General features: G+C 34.4%; 3 protein-coding genes across 3 annotated transcripts; 2 read left to right on the top strand and 1 right to left on the bottom strand.

Annotated features, from left to right (window-relative positions):
* Window positions 1-1,977: 1,977 nt before the first annotated feature.
* LOC146162922 (peptide deformylase, mitochondrial-like) lies at window positions 1,978-3,282 on the bottom strand. Its single transcript, XM_083385549.1, has one exon. The coding sequence runs from the start codon at window positions 3,195-3,197 to the stop codon at window positions 2,505-2,507; it is 693 nt and encodes a 230-aa protein (XP_083241675.1). The 5' UTR covers window positions 3,198-3,282; the 3' UTR covers window positions 1,978-2,504.
* A 3,836-nt stretch (window positions 3,283-7,118) lies between these two features.
* Window positions 7,119-9,136, top strand: LOC146162921 (uncharacterized). The gene is made up of 4 exons (XM_083385731.1): window positions 7,119-7,361; window positions 7,561-7,667; window positions 7,860-8,199; window positions 8,524-9,136. The coding sequence occupies exons 1-4, from the start codon at window positions 7,130-7,132 to the stop codon at window positions 8,898-8,900; spliced, it is 1,056 nt and encodes a 351-aa protein (XP_083241857.1). The 5' UTR covers window positions 7,119-7,129; the 3' UTR covers window positions 8,901-9,136.
* Window positions 9,137-9,205: 69 nt separating this feature from the next.
* On the top strand, window positions 9,206-18,599 carry LOC146162920 (uncharacterized). The gene is made up of 10 exons (XM_083384590.1): window positions 9,206-9,394; window positions 9,741-9,842; window positions 10,491-10,607; window positions 10,814-10,871; window positions 10,965-11,088; window positions 11,362-11,555; window positions 12,200-12,363; window positions 14,335-14,473; window positions 16,245-16,383; window positions 17,658-18,599. Exons 1-10 carry the CDS (start codon window positions 9,251-9,253, stop codon window positions 17,836-17,838), a joined length of 1,362 nt encoding a protein of 453 aa, XP_083240716.1. The 5' UTR covers window positions 9,206-9,250; the 3' UTR covers window positions 17,839-18,599.
* Window positions 18,600-18,836: the final 237 nt, after the last annotated feature.

Here is an 18,836-nt window from a genome sequence, read left to right as displayed (position 1 = left end):
TCTAACACGCACTTTAACCTAATTATTGTTGGCAACAAAAACCGGACGAAAATGTGGTAGGATTCTCAACCAGCGTTTTGCTTTTAACACTGATTAATAAATAAACCATTCTAGTTGAATTAAGATAAGCAGACGATGCCGTTGCTGACGATAAAGCCTATATATATATATATATATCAACATCAATATGGTGTCTGACCTGAATTGCTAGCTTTGCTAGATTATTTTGCTGTTTCTGATCAGGAATTGAGGTCGACATTTATCTTGCAAGGGTCAAGATGATTTCTATGACCACATATTAAGTGCAACATCCATCCACTTCAGGCAGGCTGTGGCACGAGGACACTCCACAAACCAGGACTACGGGGTCGGCCCGAATTCGATCAAATGTGCGATTTCGTCGAGTACCGAGTCGGCCAATTTACGTAACTAAAATAACGTGGATATTCAGCAATCCACTTATAGGGGTGTCGTATAATTCATTCACTCACGATACATTGTTGGAAAATATTCCACCATTTGCTAATACACTTTTACGATTTACAGTTAGCAGCCATATCTTTTTTCAAACTTTGAAGTGCGCATGCGCACGCCGGACTCGAGACTCGGTTAGTTTTACGTGGTCTTACACCATTCCCGAGTCCGCAGCCCTGCCACAAACTGTACATATACTAATTTTCGCTTTTATATTATGATTTGTCTATTTCACCGATATATTTTAGTTATTTTCCTGTGTAATTTTTCCTTGTGTCCACAACCTAGCGTTAAACTATTTACAAAATGCAACCTCTGCCCAATTATCTAGTTAAAGCAACTGTTTTGTTACTACGTCACGTTATGACGTATTATTTGTGACGTCGGGAGTTCGATATGACCAGAGGTTGTTTTGCGCCAAGGTTATTATGTCTGCTATTTAGGGAACCCATTTAATGTAGACTAGGCGATGTAATTTGTTTTCACGTTTCTGAGATTAGCATCTTACCCCCATTTAATTGATATTCTAGAGCAAAAGACTCTAAGCAACTAACTACAGTTTTGCGATTTGAAATTCGATCTGCGTTTTAAGACGATAATATAAATTTTCTGCATTATAGGCTATTCAAAAGTGTTTTGCATTGTTGTTTATTGTGCCTTTTAGGTACCATTTCAGACGTTACATCGTGTCGCACAATCAGCTACCCATGGAGTTGTTCGTTGGCCGCCAAGACAAGGAATTCGCGACCCCTCTTGGCTCTATTGAATACCACGATTTTTAATACGTGCTGGATCGATATTGCACAAGTGTCCGATGTCCTGCGGTTGCTGGTCGACTCGTGATCGGATCCTGGGAAGATTTCAAAGAAGAAGCGCGGCCCAACGAACTGCTCGGAACTTTTTTCGAGTTCCAAGGGGGAGGGAAATGATGTAGAGATCCCACCGTCTGTATTTGTTATTTACTGTGTTCGTTGTGCGTGTGCTAAATGCCTGTTTAAGTCGTTCTGGTATATTTCCTTTCCCTGCATCCTGCTCGTTAACTGGCCAGTTTTAATCCTCAACGCATTCGCTTTTACTGCAACGTTAGTCGTGTCCTTTCTACTGCGAGACAGTCAACAATGCACGCCTTACTGGCAACACGTGTTTTTACTGCGCTGTAAGCTCTTTTATTGAAAGCGAGCTATGCTGAATTACGTGAATGTACAATAAATCTATAAGCGACCTGACAGTATGCACTTTGAAATGCCTTCCATTTTTTGAATTTTTTATTAATAGTTTCAGCTGCAAAACCTTTTTTTTAGTTAAACAGGAATTTTTAATAATATTTACCAACATTCAATAACTTTTATTAGCTGGAAAAGGTCACATTATAAGTTGCTGATTAAACTTTATTTGAAAAAAATACATTTTTAAATGTTATTTTTACTTTGAAAACTTAATAGTGATCCACAAAATTTAAAAGAATAGTTTTGCATTAAAACAGAGAAAATTGTCATTTAGGGATGGCAGTATTTCTTAGAAGCAAAATAATTTATTTCATACTCAATACAAAATAAATTTTGTCAGAAGAGGCATTGCTTCACAGTAAATTAATCATTCTAAACCCATTAAAACAAATCTTGTTATTTTAATATTGCTGTTGTTATTTGTATACAAGCCAAAAATTTTAGATAAAAAACCTGCAAATAGGTTTCTATTTGAATAAGATACTGATGATGCTTTATAGCGAAATATATTTATCTTTTTATAACATACAAACAAACTGATTTTCGGTTTGCTAAGTTCTGTACTTAGTTTAATCTTTACAAATAGGTTTTATTAATTCCTCAATAACTTGCATTAATCCAAATTTAGAAAAAAATTCTTGTATTATAAATGGAATTTATTTCACATCATAAGTTAGTATTTTAATAATATTTTAACTTTGTATGTAATTTACTATCATCAACAGTAAAAAGAAACAAACAAGATAGGAACATTGGTAAAACAACTTGTTAAAAGTAAATTCAAAAAAACAAAAGTTAATTTTATCACCAGAATAATTTTCCCTGGTCGTTATAAAGTGCCCACTTTTCGTCGTGGAGACTCCGCGGCTTCATTTTATCGACAAACAGAATCCCGTCAAGATGATCGAGTTCGTGCTGGACCACCCGAGCCTGCCATCCGGTGGCCACCCACTCGCAAGGGTTGCTCTTCTCATCGAAGCCACGAACTCGGACAGCTTTGTAGCGAGGAACGCTCGCGGCGTAACTATGCACACTGTAACAACCCTCTGTTTCCACAACAACCGTGTCGTCAAGGACTTCCAACTTGGGGTTGACGAAGACTTTCAGCGTAAACTCGTGGATACCCAGTCGTTCAATATCGGCTTTCGAGTTCGCTTTGACATAATCCGGCGTTTGTTCCGCAACAATCACTTGTTTAGGAACTCCGATTTGCGGAGCCGAAAGCGACCAGAGCCCCCGCGACCTCATGACCTTCAACATCCGCGCGATAAGTTTCTGACAGTCGGGCTTTGTGATGTCATCTCTTGGGATTTCTCTGCAAACCATACGAAGTGTGGGGTCGCCGATCTGGACGACGTGCTTGTATGGAGGGGTCTTTGCTGCCCACAAGCGGCGGATGTATTGAAGTATTGTTCGGCGGTTGTGATTTTTTGAGTAAATGTAAAAACTGCGAGTTAGTGGCCGGACAAGATTTGTCGACAGCATCGTTTTAAACATCTTTCAACAATAATATTCTCACTGAATATTTTATATTTTAGGTTTATTCTCAAAGTTGTGGAAAAAGTTTTCATACACATTAGAAGAAAATATTTACCTTTAAATAAAACACACAATATAGCAAATAAAATATGCTTTCCCAATTACTACTTTCCTCGAAATCTTGGCTGTGCCACAAATTTCTAGGTGTTCAGGTGTGTAGTCAAGGTTTTGCACCTACTTTTCATAATCCCACCACGACTTACTCACCAATACAAACTAAATATCTTTCATCAAAAATGTTTCCATTAAAGATGACCGAAAGTAGTAGTTTAAATCTAAAATTCCTCATTTCAATAAAATATAATTTCACTTAATAAAAAAAGTCTGGATGACTGCGATTTAAAATATACTTTCTAAAAGTTCTGAACAAAAACTTGATTGGTTATTTGACCGGATCGCTCTTTTACGCTTGCACCAATACGTTATTATTTATTGATTTGGGTCGTGGCCAGTCTACATTCTGTGGCAGTTGCACACCTGATAATTTTTCCGAAGCAAATTGTGTACACACCAGAATTGGTATATGCGCAATTAAACTTAGAAAACAAGGAAAATTGTGGTAGGATTACCAACCTAATGTGTGCAAAAGAACATGATTGCACACCTGTACATCTCCAAATTCGGTGTTCCACATCCGACATCTCGGCGTGAAAGACCATGAAATGCAGGCTGGGGTGGTGGTAGTAATTAGGGTTCCTCTTTTTCCCGGATTTTTTCACTCCCGGGAAACGGGATTGAAAAATGCAAATTCTTGGGAATCCCGACGAAAAAATTATACCTAAAATTACGTCATTATGATGTTTAAAATTATTTTATATTGGCTCCAAAGATTTAATTAAGCTCATTTATGTTCTGTAGCCTTGGTTCTGCAATCTTACAAGGCCTACTCGTATTAAAGTCAGCACCCTTATTTGTTTTTATTTAAAAAAAACGCATACAGGGCGCATTTTTATTGGTAGAATAAATTTAATCAAGTTTTGCTTCTGGTAAGCGAAAATAAAGCAACTTAGGCAACGACTTTAACATGGTTGGTCATATTTTTTTCTTAATATCAGTCAAAAACCACAAAGTTTTGCAATCTTTTTTAAAGTTTCGCTATGTTCCTGAATAACCGGGATTCAAAAAAATAAATCCCGGGATTCGGGATTGTTAATTCGCGGGAAATCCCGGGAATTTCCCGTCGAAACATTCCCGGAGAGGAACCCTAGTAGTAATAAACTTAAATTCCAGAGTTTTGCGTAATTTCCATGCATTATTCAAAAATTGATTTAAATTTTTTGTTAGTTTTTTAAATAATCTTTATGCGCTTTGCACCCGTTAGTGATATTTATGGTTTCAATTATTTTGGTGTCCGGGTAAATGCCTCTTCTTAAATGTATGCTAGAGGGTGGCATCAACTACATAAAATTGTGGTTTTCTTAAAGACTTATCAGTTTAAATATAATTGCTCTAGACTAGAGCTATTTAACTCCTAACTGATTACAAAACAATTGCAATATTTGAAAACACATTCTTGCATAAGAAAAGCAAACAACAGTGAAATTTCAATTTTCAATCTTATGTTGTGTTTTGTTGATTCGCCCACTTTACCGTTATTTTATCTTAACCCTTACAGAAGTTAATTTTATTTTGTTAAACTTAAATTTCAACAAAATATTAAAAATCAAAGTCTCTCTAGAATTTAAATCCACGCATGTTGTTAGTGGATGTTAAGAGAAGAGTGTAAGAAGGATGCTACCGTATCTTGTCTTTCGGCAAAATTGGCTGTATTTTTTATTTTAGTATGAAATCGATATTTTTTAATATCTTTGCAATCTTTTATGCAACTGTTCCTTTATTTCAGTAACTTTATTTTCTCTGAAATTATTTTTTTGTCGTAATATGAAGTTTTGGATTGGAAGGTTAGTAGTAAGGGAAATCCCCAACTTAGTTTTACTTTAATACATATTTGTTTTATTTTATTAGTTATTTCAAAATACGTCATATTTCAAAAAAAAATATCTCACAATATAAATATCTTTCTTGATATCTACTATCAATATAAATATATTTTCTTGATATCTATTATTTTTGAAATATGACGTATTTACTTCATTAGTACCTTTAATTGTTTTACAGCATTAACATATCTACTGTTGTATATTCGTTATTATTTGTGCAAATTTGTCATTTTTTGCCCTAAACAAATATAAAAGCCCTAATTCTTTATTTTATCGTATCATCCAAGTGTAAAATGCATTTTAAGCATTGGTTTCTTCATTTAATGGGACGAAAGGAAAACTTTGCGGCTGTTTCGAATAGATTGTGAGGGTCGATCACGAAATCTTGTCACGTTTATCGAATTACTCTGCGTGTTAAATATAGAAAGGCGGAACAATTAAGGAGTTAAAATAGCCCACGACTATATGCCACGCTTTATTTACATGCATGTAAAAGGCTAGACAGGATATTTGACGAGTCTGTGGTTTATTCCTTCACGATTTTAACTTTATGGCCTTGCTTTGAACGTCGGTTTCGTTTTACTGCGAAAGCTCTTCTTATTTTAAAAGAATTTCACAAAACACGAAAGCCGGAGTGGTTTTAGTGAAAACAGCAATTGTGCATTTTTAGAGGTCTTAACAGAAGGTAGTTTTAATTTGTTTATTAATACGCTTATGATGGTAATAATCTTAGATGGGTATTACGTTCTAAATAAATACGAATATAACGAAAAATAACTCTGAAGCACTTTATTTTAAAACGAAGTTTGACAAAGATAGCTAAAGAACAAAATTATTATGGCGAAGATTGGTCGTTTCATAGATTTTATTATTTCATGGTTCGCTGCATTTTTTAAAGTAAGTAACTTTGGAAGAAAGTTAAAAAATCTGCGCATTTATTTATTTGCAAGTTGCATTTTGAGGTAATTTCGCGTAATTAAGTCCTTGTATGCTGTGAGTGTAAAATTGCAATAATTTCCAATTTATGAAGTTTCGAATTGTAATTTAATGGTTTGTTGTGTATTTTGCAAAAGTTTAAATAATTTTAATCACGTATTTATAAGCCAAGTTAATTCATTTGCTTAAAGTGAACGTTTTGTTCTAATAAGCCATGCAATACTTCTATTTCAGGGATTCAACAATTCTTAACATTAGCAAAATAATATTTCACTTTACCAATATTTAAGTTAAACTTCAGGTTTTAATGAAAATATTTTTTGGCAACCCCACTGTGGAAAGTATGGCAAGTGCACCCTGAAAAAAATCTGAACTGCCAAAAAAAAAGCGCTTGTAAACCCATATTTATCGCATCGGCATACATTTTCGGTGCAATAAAGAGTGCATCGAAAAATCATAAAGTGCACTCAAGATGCTTTTTCAACCGTGCACCTGCGAGATCTCGTTGAGATCTGCCATACTTTCCAGACTGGGGCTTTCTATTACATCCCTATAAACAAATTGTGATAATTTTGTTAGTTTAAGTAATCCAATATCAGATTGTAACATGACCTAAATATAAAGATTTTGGCGCTGGTCTAGAATCCTACCACATTTTTGTCCAAGGGTGTTATATTGCCAACAATTTGGGTTTGGGTGCGATTTAGTGTTTGGTTTGGCTGGATCAAGTATTATTAATGTATATATTTATTTTCAAATGAATTTTTTGACAACTTTTTTATGCTACTGTAAAAAAGTTGTAGGATTCTAGACCAGCACCATTATCTGTCCTAAATCGATTTTCAAAAACAAGTTGATTGAAGTATGTTAATAAATTTGTTCTTAGTTGTACTCTTAGCCGCGTTTATACTGAAAATTTCCAGTACAGAGTTGGAAGATAGAATTAAAACTGAAAAATGCGGTGCTAATGTAATATTTTTTTATCTACTTTAGTTTCTTCAGTGTGACTAAAAAATGCCAAATCGATGTTGTATCCCAAGATGCAACGCACACTATAAAAAGGGTCCGCTTCATCTCGTTCCAAACAAAAGATTTTGCGCAGCTGCCCGACAAGAATGGGCCACAAAGTTAGAAAAAATTATATTCTCACTGCGAAGTGACGAGTTTGCAAAAAAGTTGCTCGAAAAAGAATCTTTAAGAATCTGCGAGCGTCACTTCAAGGAATCAGACTTTTACTACCAGGGTGGTACGTACCCATGATTAATGTTAATAAAAATATTTAAACTTAAAGTGATAGTATCTTTATACAAATCGGAGTTTTACATTTTGTATTAAATACCCTAAAAAACACTTAAATATTTATAAAATATAATTTTAAATTGAGTGATGTGTGTTTTTTTTACTTATTCTTTTAAATCGAGTAAAACAATGTTGAAAACTTGCAGGAGTCATTAAACGTCGAAGATTAAAAGTTGGAGCTCTGCCAACTTTAAAACTTTATAAAGCACAAGTTTTAAGCAAAGTTAACCAGAAAAACCAACAGAAAGAGAAGGTGAAGTAAATTTGCTGAAAACTGCCGGAAAATCGTGTATAAATAAGCATCACTTTGTGTGGTGAGATATTCAAGTGTATAATCAAATATCTTGAAAACTCTGTCACCGCTAAAATTTAAACCACCAATTATCCTGGATTACAGATGTTTTGTGGTAAAGATCTCAAGTAGACTTGTTTGTGTTAATTGCAGGCTTCCAAGAAGAAAAAATCTGAACAAAGGGAAAATTTAGCAAAGACTAAAAAATTAAATGCTGACAAGAAGTCATTGAAAGAGCGACGTGGGATTTATTCGTCACTTGAGGATATTGTTGATGCTTTTTCTGTTCTTGGTAATACTTCCGGGTGGATCTTGCACCAATACAAAGGCTGGATTTGTTTTGCGATTTACAGCAAGTTGTTTGAAGACCCTGATATTAAAGTAATCATCAAACATTCCCTGCAGTACAAAATAATAGTCGCTGGATTACTTCTTGACACAAGATTGCCATCACTGGCAAAAAATGAAATCAAAACTGTCCTCAGCTTTGCAGGTAAGTTTAAGTAATTTAGAGACTTTTTATTTTCAAATTATAGAAGCTTAAGCTGTATTTTTTTTTATTGTTATAATTGCTTACAGTCCACTATTTTTAAAAAGCGCTTTCTTGAAAAGATTGTTTGGTGGATTAAGTTCACATGCTTAAAATAAAACATACATATAAAGCTCATATTACTGAAATTTTAAAGATCGTGAATAGAAACTTGAATCTGAGATTTTATTTTGTTTTTACATATTTTATAAGGAATAATCCTAACTGATCATCAACATTTATAAAAAATATATTATTGATAAAAAATGATCTATTTTTTATTGCCAGAAAAATCTTTAAAGAACGTCTGCTGTGGTGTAAATGAAGTTTCGGATGCAGTGAATTGTTCGGTAGTCCACCGGCGATATTCCTACGACGTTTTCGAATCCCCGGCTGAATTACCTCGATATGAGACGACTTACCGTTCACAATTCTGTGCCGGTCGTTCACAGAGCGGACCTTGTTCGTTCTGCAACAAGCTCGTCAAAAAAGAAACAAAAGACAACGTAAACGACAAAAACTTTGGCGCAGAAAATGAATTTCCTTCCGTGCTTGAACTTCGGGCTTTGATGAAAGAAAAGTCGAATCTTCAAACTAAAAGTTTCATCGAAGATGGATTAAAATTACTCTCAAGCAAAAGTTTTAAAGTTCAAACTTCAATTTAAATTAAAAAAAATTTTTATGAATTATATACATATACAAGTACATTTTTGTTGGAACCTTTTAAATGACAAATATGTTTGTTATTCTTTCTTTGAATTGTTGTTAATAATATTTTATGCAATTTACAATTGTCTTTTTACCATTGGATGAAAAATAACACCGTTTTATTTTTCATTTTTGTTTATATTTTTTGTTTTTAAGTCCAATGCTGATCTGTTTCGAACTTTCTGCATTATTTACTGCCATTTAATGTTTTCTTTATGCAAACTTTTTAGTAAACTGACTGTAAATCTTTTTTTAGGTTTGAATGGTTCTTATAATGTTCTAAACAAATAAAAATAAACTTGTAAGAATGGCAGCTTTGAACAAACGGAAGAACACGACTCCACGCAGGGCTACATCCGTGGGGGAAGCACCTAAAGAAACACAGAAACCTGTGAATAAAAAGAAAAACACAAGAAACAAGAAACTTCATGGACTTGCCGCGCAAGAATCGGTGAGCTCTGCTCAAGTTATAAGTTGTAATAACTTTTTTGAATTAACCTGATAAACTTAAACAGAAATAAGTTGTGAGAAAAAAATTACAAATGTGATCTTTTTTGTCAATAAACAATTTAAGTGGCAATAGGTTTATTCATATTTTTTTTAAGTTAGACAAGTAATACGTTTATTTTTAAATATTTAATTTGTAAATTTTTTAGGTCATAAATCTAATTTTGTTTCCCAATTTAAAAATACAGAGATTTTTCAGCAAAGTGATAAATTTATTTTCTTTTAAAACAGCCAATATAATACAAGCATACCACTAATGACATGTGTGTTAAACTAATGTTGTATCGTAGGCGCACAATCGGATCCGCAACCAGTTGTTCTGGCCAGTCGTGATCTACATTTTGGCCGGAGCAGCTTTTCTTTACTGGAGAGGAGTCTCATCTCCACAGGAAGTAAGTTTAATTTGCAACTTGGATACTTTCCTTATTGTACAGATTTTATTAAAATACTTTAATGACATTAGCTCATGTTCATATTTGGAACATCACCCTATTTTTTTATGTTGTTGATATAAACCAGTGGTTCTTGTACCTTTTTAGCCTTCTTGAAACTAAAAAAACAGAAACAAATGAATTTAAAACCTGTATTAGAGATAATTGATGATGTAGGCTAATCTCATACACTGTTTAATATATAACTTTTTGATTGAATCATTGCGACCATGTTAATGCATTGTTGTCACTTAAAGACTTATATAAATTTTCTCTTCATGTAATTACTCATACCAAATTTAACCAACAAACAACATTTATATTAAACATAGAATAGTCAGCATTGTAAGTTTGTAGTTATTTAGGGAATTTTGTATGACCGAAGATAAAAATTTAAACTCCAGCTGTTACTCAATCATTGTATAAAAAAGCTATTCTTATTTGGTTTGTCATGCATAAAAAATTTATATTATTTGATGATTGTTTGCATTTTGTGGTGATTGGAAATTGTGTAACCTCAGTTGTAAAACAAGAAAGGCACTTTGCTTACAATGGTTTACACCAAAATAAATATGTTATCGACAAAATGTTTCTAAATATTTATTTCAGATTCCACCTGAAGTTGAAAACGAAATTCTCGGAACTTATGCAAAAGATGCCAAAAAAGTTGAACTTCCGAAAACTTTGAAGAAAGAGGCAAAAAACAGCCCAAAAATTAATCAAGAGGTATTGTTAATACAGAAAATAGTTAATGTAAAGGTGAACATGCGATTAACTCTTCAATCTAATTTATTTCGCAAACATGGATTTTAAATAACCTAAAAAACATTTTTTTAGACAAATGTGTTTCCCAGGTATTGATTTTAAAAATATATATAAATATAATTTTACCCCATTTTGCAAGATTTATTATTTTTGTTGTGAATTCATAGAAAGCTAAAGATGACCAAGTTACGGGAAAAATCCCGACACAATCTCACACAGCAGAAGGTAAGTTGTACTTGTGCAAAAAGTATTCAACCAATATCTGTTTCGCTATGATTTTTGCTTCTATATTCACATTAATTTATATTTTTGTCCCAGGATTCCCAGACTTTCAACCAAACATCCAAAATTCTTTCACTTTGAAAAAAGTTTCAAAAAAATCTGGTTCGCAAAAATGGAAGGAGGTGAAATACACAAAAAATAACACAACTTCAAAAGTAAGGTAAAGAATATTTATTAATTTGTTTAAAATTAAAAATTTGTTAATTTCTTTGTTATATTATCAATAAGGAGTTATTTGAAACGTCCAAAATGATACCTACTTCTGTATGGGCTTGATATTCTTACTACATCTTATAACAACCTCCAACCATTATGCTCCAATTATTTTAACTGTTAAACATAAAAGTTTTGTCAGATCTTATGTTTTTATTTGGTTTTGTATGAAGTCTTAACCTTTTTGTAAACTTTATTTTTTTTTACTAATTTTTATTAGAATTTTTACAATGGACAATTTTCTTTCCCCTCGTGAATGTGACGGCCTCATGAAAGCTCACGAGAATCACGTGAAGCAGCATGAAAAGCATCATCCGATCATATGCTTCAGCGGCGAGTCAACCATGAAGTTGTATCTCCACCAATCAGGGGTCAGCTGGGCTGGTCACGTGACCATGGATGATTTCACGGCAGGTTATTGGGTTTTCATGTCTTCTTATTTCGTTTAAAATTCACTCAAGTTTCGTTTGGATTGAAAATAGTTTTTGTTTTGGGATATATTTGTCCTTTAAACTTTTTTATTATGCCAGTATATTTTATGTTCTAATAACTTTTAATAAAATTAACGTATGATAATTACAATATAATGTTATATCTTTTTTTTTTGTCTCTCAAATTAATTTTAATTTTGCACTTGTTTTATTGATATTACATAGAGTTGTTATGAGTGTTACCATTACAATGCTTGATGGCAATATTCATCCTGCGAGTTGTGATATAAATATTAATAACAATGTATTTTCCCATAACCTTTTAAATCTTGTTTGTACATTATCTTAAGTTGAATTGATTTGTTATATAAACGTTTTTTAATGGTAATATTCGCCTTGTAATAATGTTTTATTCTTAGTTAAAAAAACACCTATAATATAAAAAAGTACCTTTATTTTTTTTAAATACCATACTTTTACTTTTTTTCTTAATTTAAAACAAAATACCCTGTGCCTAAAAAATTAATAACTAACAGATTTTGTTTCTTTTGTAAATATCTTCTGTTTTTAAAATTACAGAACGAATGGACAAAAAAATAATTTCATTAAATTCATCTGTTATTGCAGGCACGTTCTGTTTGAACGAGTCTATGTCTTCGCAACTTGACGGAAAACTTCTTTGGAGCAAAAGCACCTCGTTTTACCCAGGGGAAAGCCCCTTCTCGACCCAGTATGACGAGAAGGTTGAAAAAGCGAGCGGACTCAGCCCCAGGAATGGTGGAAAGTTCCAGGTTCGGGAGTTGGTTATAAACAATTTGTTGGGGTAATCGCATTTTCAAGCTCATTGTATTTATTTGCGTTGTAAGGCTACAGTAGACCGGGAGCGGGTTTGTTGTTCACCCAAAGAATGACGGAAACTTCATGGTTTTAATTTTTAGAAATGTTAGATTGTTAAGGTTCTTCATTAGATAAGTGGCTTTCTATATATTCATTGACCTCGTTCCCCATTTTGGTTTTGGAAAAAATACTACTTTACCCATATTGACTTATTTTTTTAAACTCTATTGCTCAATAGGCGAAAAGTTCCAGGTTTTGAAGTTTGTTGTGTGGCAAATTGTTGTGGGTCTTCATTAGATAAGCGACTTTCTATATATTTTTACCTATTTACCTCTGTGGTTTTTAGAAAATACTACTTTACTCATATTGACTTAAAAAAAAAACTAAACAAAAACTCTATTGTTGTGTTTGTAGCTTTGAAAACTGCAAGATAATTTTTATAATGAGAATAATAGTTGAAACTTTTTTTTGCGAAAAGCACCTCGTGCCTTACTGAGCTGTTATGCGTTAAAACTCGCAAAACGAATGAACAAATAAGCTCGCTCCTAAGCCCGTAACATTGGTCGCTGCTGCAAAAGATACAATAAACATACCTGAATAGCACACCTGCTTTATACGAAGTTCCAAATGACGTCATCACCATGCTTTAACAAGCAGAATTTGTCGAATTGATAAGGACGATGAAAATATTTTTACTTTTTAGGCCAAAATTTGCATAAACGTAGCTATTTATATTTTCAGTAGTTAAGTTAAATCGTACTTTATAACTAAAAACTCAAATTAGTTTATTAACACAGCTGTTGCCAAACTTAGGTCTGTACAGCAGTTTTGGAGGTTCAGGAAGGAGAATTAAGTTTTCCAACATTACGCAATGTTTTAAACATTATCTATCATCATTATTATCTTTAGCTGTGCCTTTATATTTGATCATATAGCGTGTTTTATGTCTCTTGTGACACCATAAAGCATCTATTATGCTGTAGTATCTGTTATCAGCTAATCGTTGGCATTAGTTAGAAAGTTGTTACATTCGAAATAATCATGACTGCACCAGTGTACTACAAGAAACATGGATTAATTAACCATTGAATTTCTATAGGGCCGCGAAATATCAAAATCTTTTCAAAGGGTCCACCACACAACATCGTCAGAAAAGTTTGGGAAGTGCCGTGGTACCAGATCGCATCTAGTTAGATTTATATTTAAACGTAAAACCAAGGGTTGAAAAATGTGAATAATAACATACTGCCTCAAGTGTAGCTTTCAATTTATCAGCTGCGGTTTAGCGATGAAAACCACATTTTGCGGGTCATTGGATGTAAATATTAAGATATTCTTCAAGAAGCAAACATACAAGAATCACGCATTTAAAGTGCCGGGCTGCAATGGTGGTTGTTCCGACCAACAAGGACTTGTAATGTTTAGACATCAGTGGTTGTAATCAGCCTTGGGCGTGGATTACCTTGTTTAGTGGCTCCACGTGTTTTCACTTGAAACCAGTATTTCGCCTTGCTTGAAATAATCGGATAAATCTGCTTCAATGGTTGCTGGCTCCCAAGCTTTTTGTAAAACTATTTATTAACCTTTTGTTTATTCAAAATAATAAATTAACGTAGTGAAAAGTTAATCTGGTTCGGTTAATATTGTTTTAACTCAGAGAGCGATAACTATGGCTTAAAAACGACTTGAATCCCTGAAGGCAGTTTGGCACGAATACGAAAGCTTAAGCGTTAAACAATAAGTAATATAACTTTAAAAATAAAAAAACTTAAGCATTACCAGGTGACAAAGTCCCTAAACACAATATTATACGCTTAAACAAATCATGTTTTCGCCAATCCTTAGTTTGACTCTCACCCGCATGTAACACGTCACAAGTGACGTCATACCACAAACTTACTCTCACGAATGTTATTACGTGACAGGTGACGTCATACCCGACTAATGTTGGCTACAAGCTGCACACCGACTGTACAGTTGGTAGCGATGATCCTAGGGACAGGTTCGCCACAATCCTGGTGTATTTGAACGATGTGGTGGAAGGTGGAGAAACGGAGTTCCCAGGTGAGTGTCCGTTCAACAGACGCGATCCATGTTTCACCTGGAGCCCGAGGAATATGTTCTAGCGCAGGGGTGTTCAAATGATTTCTGCCATGATCCACCACAGCCAAACCTGACAACATGCTGATCCACCAAATATAAATAGTAAACATATAGGACACGCTTTAATTTGATGGTGCTTTATTTATGTAAATGTACCCTACAACATATTGATTACTTTGTAAAAGTCAAAAGTGAATTGTGCTACAGCACCAAGATTGTTTCAATAAGAAGAATGATGAGTTGATTTAAACCAGGGGTCGGCAACCTTTTTCTAGTCGCGGGCCAAAACCAAACTCAGAAAGATCTTTGCGGGCCGCACAAAATGCTAACTAAGAGTTGTGTGATTAAAATGTTAGAAGAACTGTGAATCAGGCGGGCCTCGGATCGTTTTTTTTACTTAAAAACGTGTGGACTGTGTAATATTGTGTGTACATTTAACGATATTTCTTTTAAATTTCTTGCCAGTTTTTATTACATTGCCGAAAATACAAAATGTTAAAAAATTGTGTCCAATATTTTGAATGCGTTTTCTATTAACGGTAACGAAGCGCTGATCTAGTTCAAAATACCGCATCAAAATGTAAACAAGCCGGGCTTAGAGAGATGATTCGCGCAAAGCGGGAAAATTTTTTCGCATTTACGTAGTTAAAATAGTCAAAAAGTATTTGAAATGGACTCCTATCTAGTTTGTCAAAGAGGCGACGGGCCGAATGAATTACATTGGCGGGGCGCATCCGGCCCGCGGGCCGTAGGTTGCCGACCCCTGTTTTATACTTCGGGTCTTACAATATCATCGAATTGGGGCTTTTTGTCGCTGACTGATATCCTTAAACGCTCACAAAGATTAGCATTTGGGAGTCTCATTCTATGCTTGATTTTTTTACAAAATCCATTGACACTGACAATTGGTATTCACATAAGAACACTGTAGAAAGTTTGTTTTTTCAAGATTATTAGAAGATCCGCACAAAACGCTGAAAAGTTCCGGAACCGGGTCGAGATCCGCCATTTGAACATGACCGCTCTAGCGCAAAGCTTTCTAAACTGAGAGTGGCGGAATAAGTTTCATGGTTCGCACACAAGACAGCCATTCGCTCCACATTGTGTATTTAAGCCAAACTTAAGCCCCAAATACTTCAAACAGATCGCCAATAAACATAGAAAGCCACCTCGCAATTGTTGTCAATTAGTTGAAAGTTAGTAAATAAAGTGTTTTTCATATTTGTAAATAACATGTGAGTGGACATAATGCTTCCTGCAGTTAGAAGAGATGTCGTTTAGATTGATTTAATGTATTTAAAAAGTTGTATATATATTTTTTTCATCCTTAAAATGCTCGTCAGTGTTTTTCAATCGTGTTTAATTGTTTAATGTTGAAATTTAATTAATTTTTTTATTTGAAAAGCAACACGAAGGCTTGTAAAAAAGTATAGTTTGTGTGCAATGGCTTCCGCTGCGCGGCTTTAAGTAGCACTTGTATGCACTCCGCGAACAAAATAACTTATTAGGTCGCCGCGAACAAAAACCTGCATTGGAAAGCGTTAAGGCTGCAGATTGCGGCAGCCGGCCAATATGGTGTTTAAAATAAAAAAAAAAAAATTGTTTATGTTTGTTTCTCGTGCTTTGGAATATGACGTCATACATAAGTGACGTCACATATTTCACCCCGAAAAACAAAACTCAACCCAAACCAGTTCGCATTGTGTGTGTTTTAAAGTTCCACTTTTTTTAGACTTGGATGTGAAGATTAAACCGCGCAAAGGCATGGCATTGTTGTGGAACAATATGGACAATGAGGGCCACTGTGACGTCACATCGCATCATCAAGCGGCCATTGTTACGAAAGGGAAGAAATATATTCTACAAAGATGGTGGGGTTAATGGTTGCTTGCTTTCGTGTATAAAATTAAGCTAAAAAAACAAATATCTGTTTGAAGAACCAGTAACCTACGGTTTATTTCAGCAAATAGTGAAATAATCACCGGGCTTTGAGAAGGGAGCACACAATAGAACCTAAAAACCTAAAGCAGAAAAATCTATAAACCATAGTATGAATTGGTGTGGTTAGAAATTGGGTGAGGGTTGACATTATTAGGGGAGTAGAGGTGGGGTTTGGGGTTAGGCAAGTGTTGTTTAGGCCTGATTATGACCATTTAGGTTTATTCCGACGGTTGTATGACTTATTCCGATTTGGACCTTATTACGACTATTAGTTATTAGTGCTATTTTGGTCTTATTTATTTTTTTCCGTTTTCTTTGCAATATTGTTAATTTAAGTGGGCTCTTTATAGATTGCAACATATCATGACATGACACGAAGATTGTAACGTCACTATATCGCACTTAACATTTACACAACAAGCAATTTTTGTTGGTGTTTGGCAAACAACCACCACACTTATGCTTATGGTGCGATCGTGATGTTCAGCGCACTATACGGTGGTTCGCAACCTTTCTGTTCTCGCCACCCTTTTTAAGTTTCCGAAACTTGCGCGACCCCCCAATTATAGTTTATTTCAAAATTTGCAAAGTTCAAATTGGGAAAAATCTAGACTAGGATTGTATCAAAATTTGGCTGACATGTTCTATGCGCAACAAGCTAAAGTTACGGTTTGAGCCACCTGAACACAAATATCAGACTGGCGGTTGCTTTTGCTTCTTCTATATTACTAAACTTTTAGTTCATATTGCCTGATTCTAGTGACTATTTTCTTCATGAATTGTACACGGAAATGCCCTTCAAAATACTTAAATATAACTTTAAACAAATGATTTAATTAAATTAAAAAGTTCGTGCAAATAAAATGTTTTTATGTCGTTGTTGAGCAAAAAAAATGCTTTAGCGCTGGAAAACTTCTTCACCTTTATTTCTTGTTTGCTTTTTGTAAAACCTTTCTGAATGTAATAAGCTCATTTAGAAAGCAAATCTTGGTTGAGATACACAACTTAATTTGGTACCAGATCGGCACCGATACCAGCCTATTATCGGGTAAATACTTTTACTACAACTTGGCATCGGGTATCGGTTCCGATCCGATATTATCGGACATCCCTAGTTTAAAGCTTCTGTATTTTTAGCAAGAAAACTTTTTACACCTTTGCACAACTTATCCTAGGCGCTACAGCCATGTTTAATTTATCCTAGGTACTACTACCAGAACTTCCCGGCCCTGGGTCAGCGGACCTCCCCCCCACCTGTCCCCCCAAGGTCACACGACCTTGTGCCACGTGTTTCGTGCGATCGCTTCGACTCGGGAAGTTGTCGGTGGTACGACGAGTGGAACTATGACCACTTGGTGGAGCAGCGCAGCCCACAAAACACGTGAAGCTAGTTGGAGAAATTTTAAAATATATAGAGAGAGATGTTTGAATTTGTTGAGTGTCGAAACAAAATGGGTTAGCTTGTTTAGCCTGCTTTAACCAAATTTGTCGGAAGATAGTTATTTAACAATTAAAGTAATCTTCCTAATCAGAAATACATTGACCATTGTTGTTTGTTTAACCACATTGTTGACGTCATTTGGTGTCGGACGGCCTCCCTTTTCAAAAATATCGCGAACCGGAATTAATACGAAGTTTTAACTTTCCTGAAAAATGTTGACTTATGTGATAAACTTCGGCGAGAATTATTGTTCAAACAAACAATTGATGAAAACATCCTCATCGTGTATATTTTAACATGGCGCTTGAGTGTTTTAAAGGTATTTCTTGATGTTATTAATATATTTTTATTTTACGATCCTATATAGTTTATTTCTGCATCATAATTTTTCCCACTGTCTGGTGTATTTTGTCGCAAAGAAATTCCACTTTTACAATAAAACTAAACTGTTTGTGGTTGAACGTGAATTAAATGAAGTCCTTTAACTTTATTTGTTCAAAGTGTTTGTTTTATTGGTGCTTAGTGCTTTGTTGTAACATTTAAAACATTTTAATTAGTTAACTAGTCCACGAATACAAAAACATACTTGGTCTCTTCGTGTCTCCTTGTTGACCGTGTGTTACGTCACTAACCAATGACGTCATTAAGAAGTTATTTGTGGAGTATGTGTTTTTATTATCGTGGTATTTTGTGCGTGTGCAATAAACAGTGGAAAGGTAAAGTTGTTTTTCGCTTTATTGCAACAAACTTGTAGCTTTATTGCAACAGTTGAAGTCTGGGCGGTTCGTTAACACATTCTTATCTGTCCATGTTTGCACTTTGTTAAAACCCCCGCTTAACCTTACACGGAGTTGCCCTTCCATGCAACGCTTCTCAAAGTTTTTTTTACACTCCACCGTTTCTGTTGGCACAAATGAATAGTTTTCAGCTTTTCAGAGCGAT

This window comes from Ascidiella aspersa, chromosome 3 (assembly GCF_963924565.1).
Source record: "Ascidiella aspersa chromosome 3, kaAscAspe10.2, whole genome shotgun sequence".
In the NCBI taxonomy this organism is placed as follows: domain Eukaryota; kingdom Metazoa; phylum Chordata; class Ascidiacea; order Phlebobranchia; family Ascidiidae; genus Ascidiella; species Ascidiella aspersa.
This window is presented reverse-complemented; position numbering and strand designations above follow the sequence as displayed.

What these genes read in the sequence shown, in the direction of transcription:
- LOC146162920 (XM_083384590.1), top strand. Translation starts at nt 9,251, where the DNA reads ATGGCAGCTTTGAACAAACGGAAGAACACGACTCCACGCAGGGCTACA. An exon ending in GACTTGCCGCGCAAGAATCG is followed by an intron (nt 9,395 to 9,740) that starts GTGAGCTCTGCT and finishes GTTGTATCGTAG; the next exon opens with GCGCACAATCGGATCCGCAA. An exon ending in ACAATCTCACACAGCAGAAG is followed by an intron (nt 10,872 to 10,964) that starts GTAAGTTGTACT and finishes TTTTTGTCCCAG; the next exon opens with GATTCCCAGACTTTCAACCA.
- LOC146162922 (XM_083385549.1), bottom strand. Translation starts at nt 3,197, where the DNA reads ATGTTTAAAACGATGCTGTCGACAAATCTTGTCCGGCCACTAACTCGC.
- LOC146162921 (XM_083385731.1), top strand. Translation starts at nt 7,130, where the DNA reads ATGCCAAATCGATGTTGTATCCCAAGATGCAACGCACACTATAAAAAG. An exon ending in AAAACCAACAGAAAGAGAAG is followed by an intron (nt 7,668 to 7,859) that starts GTGAAGTAAATT and finishes TGTTAATTGCAG; the next exon opens with GCTTCCAAGAAGAAAAAATC. An exon ending in AACTGTCCTCAGCTTTGCAG is followed by an intron (nt 8,200 to 8,523) that starts GTAAGTTTAAGT and finishes TTTTATTGCCAG; the next exon opens with AAAAATCTTTAAAGAACGTC.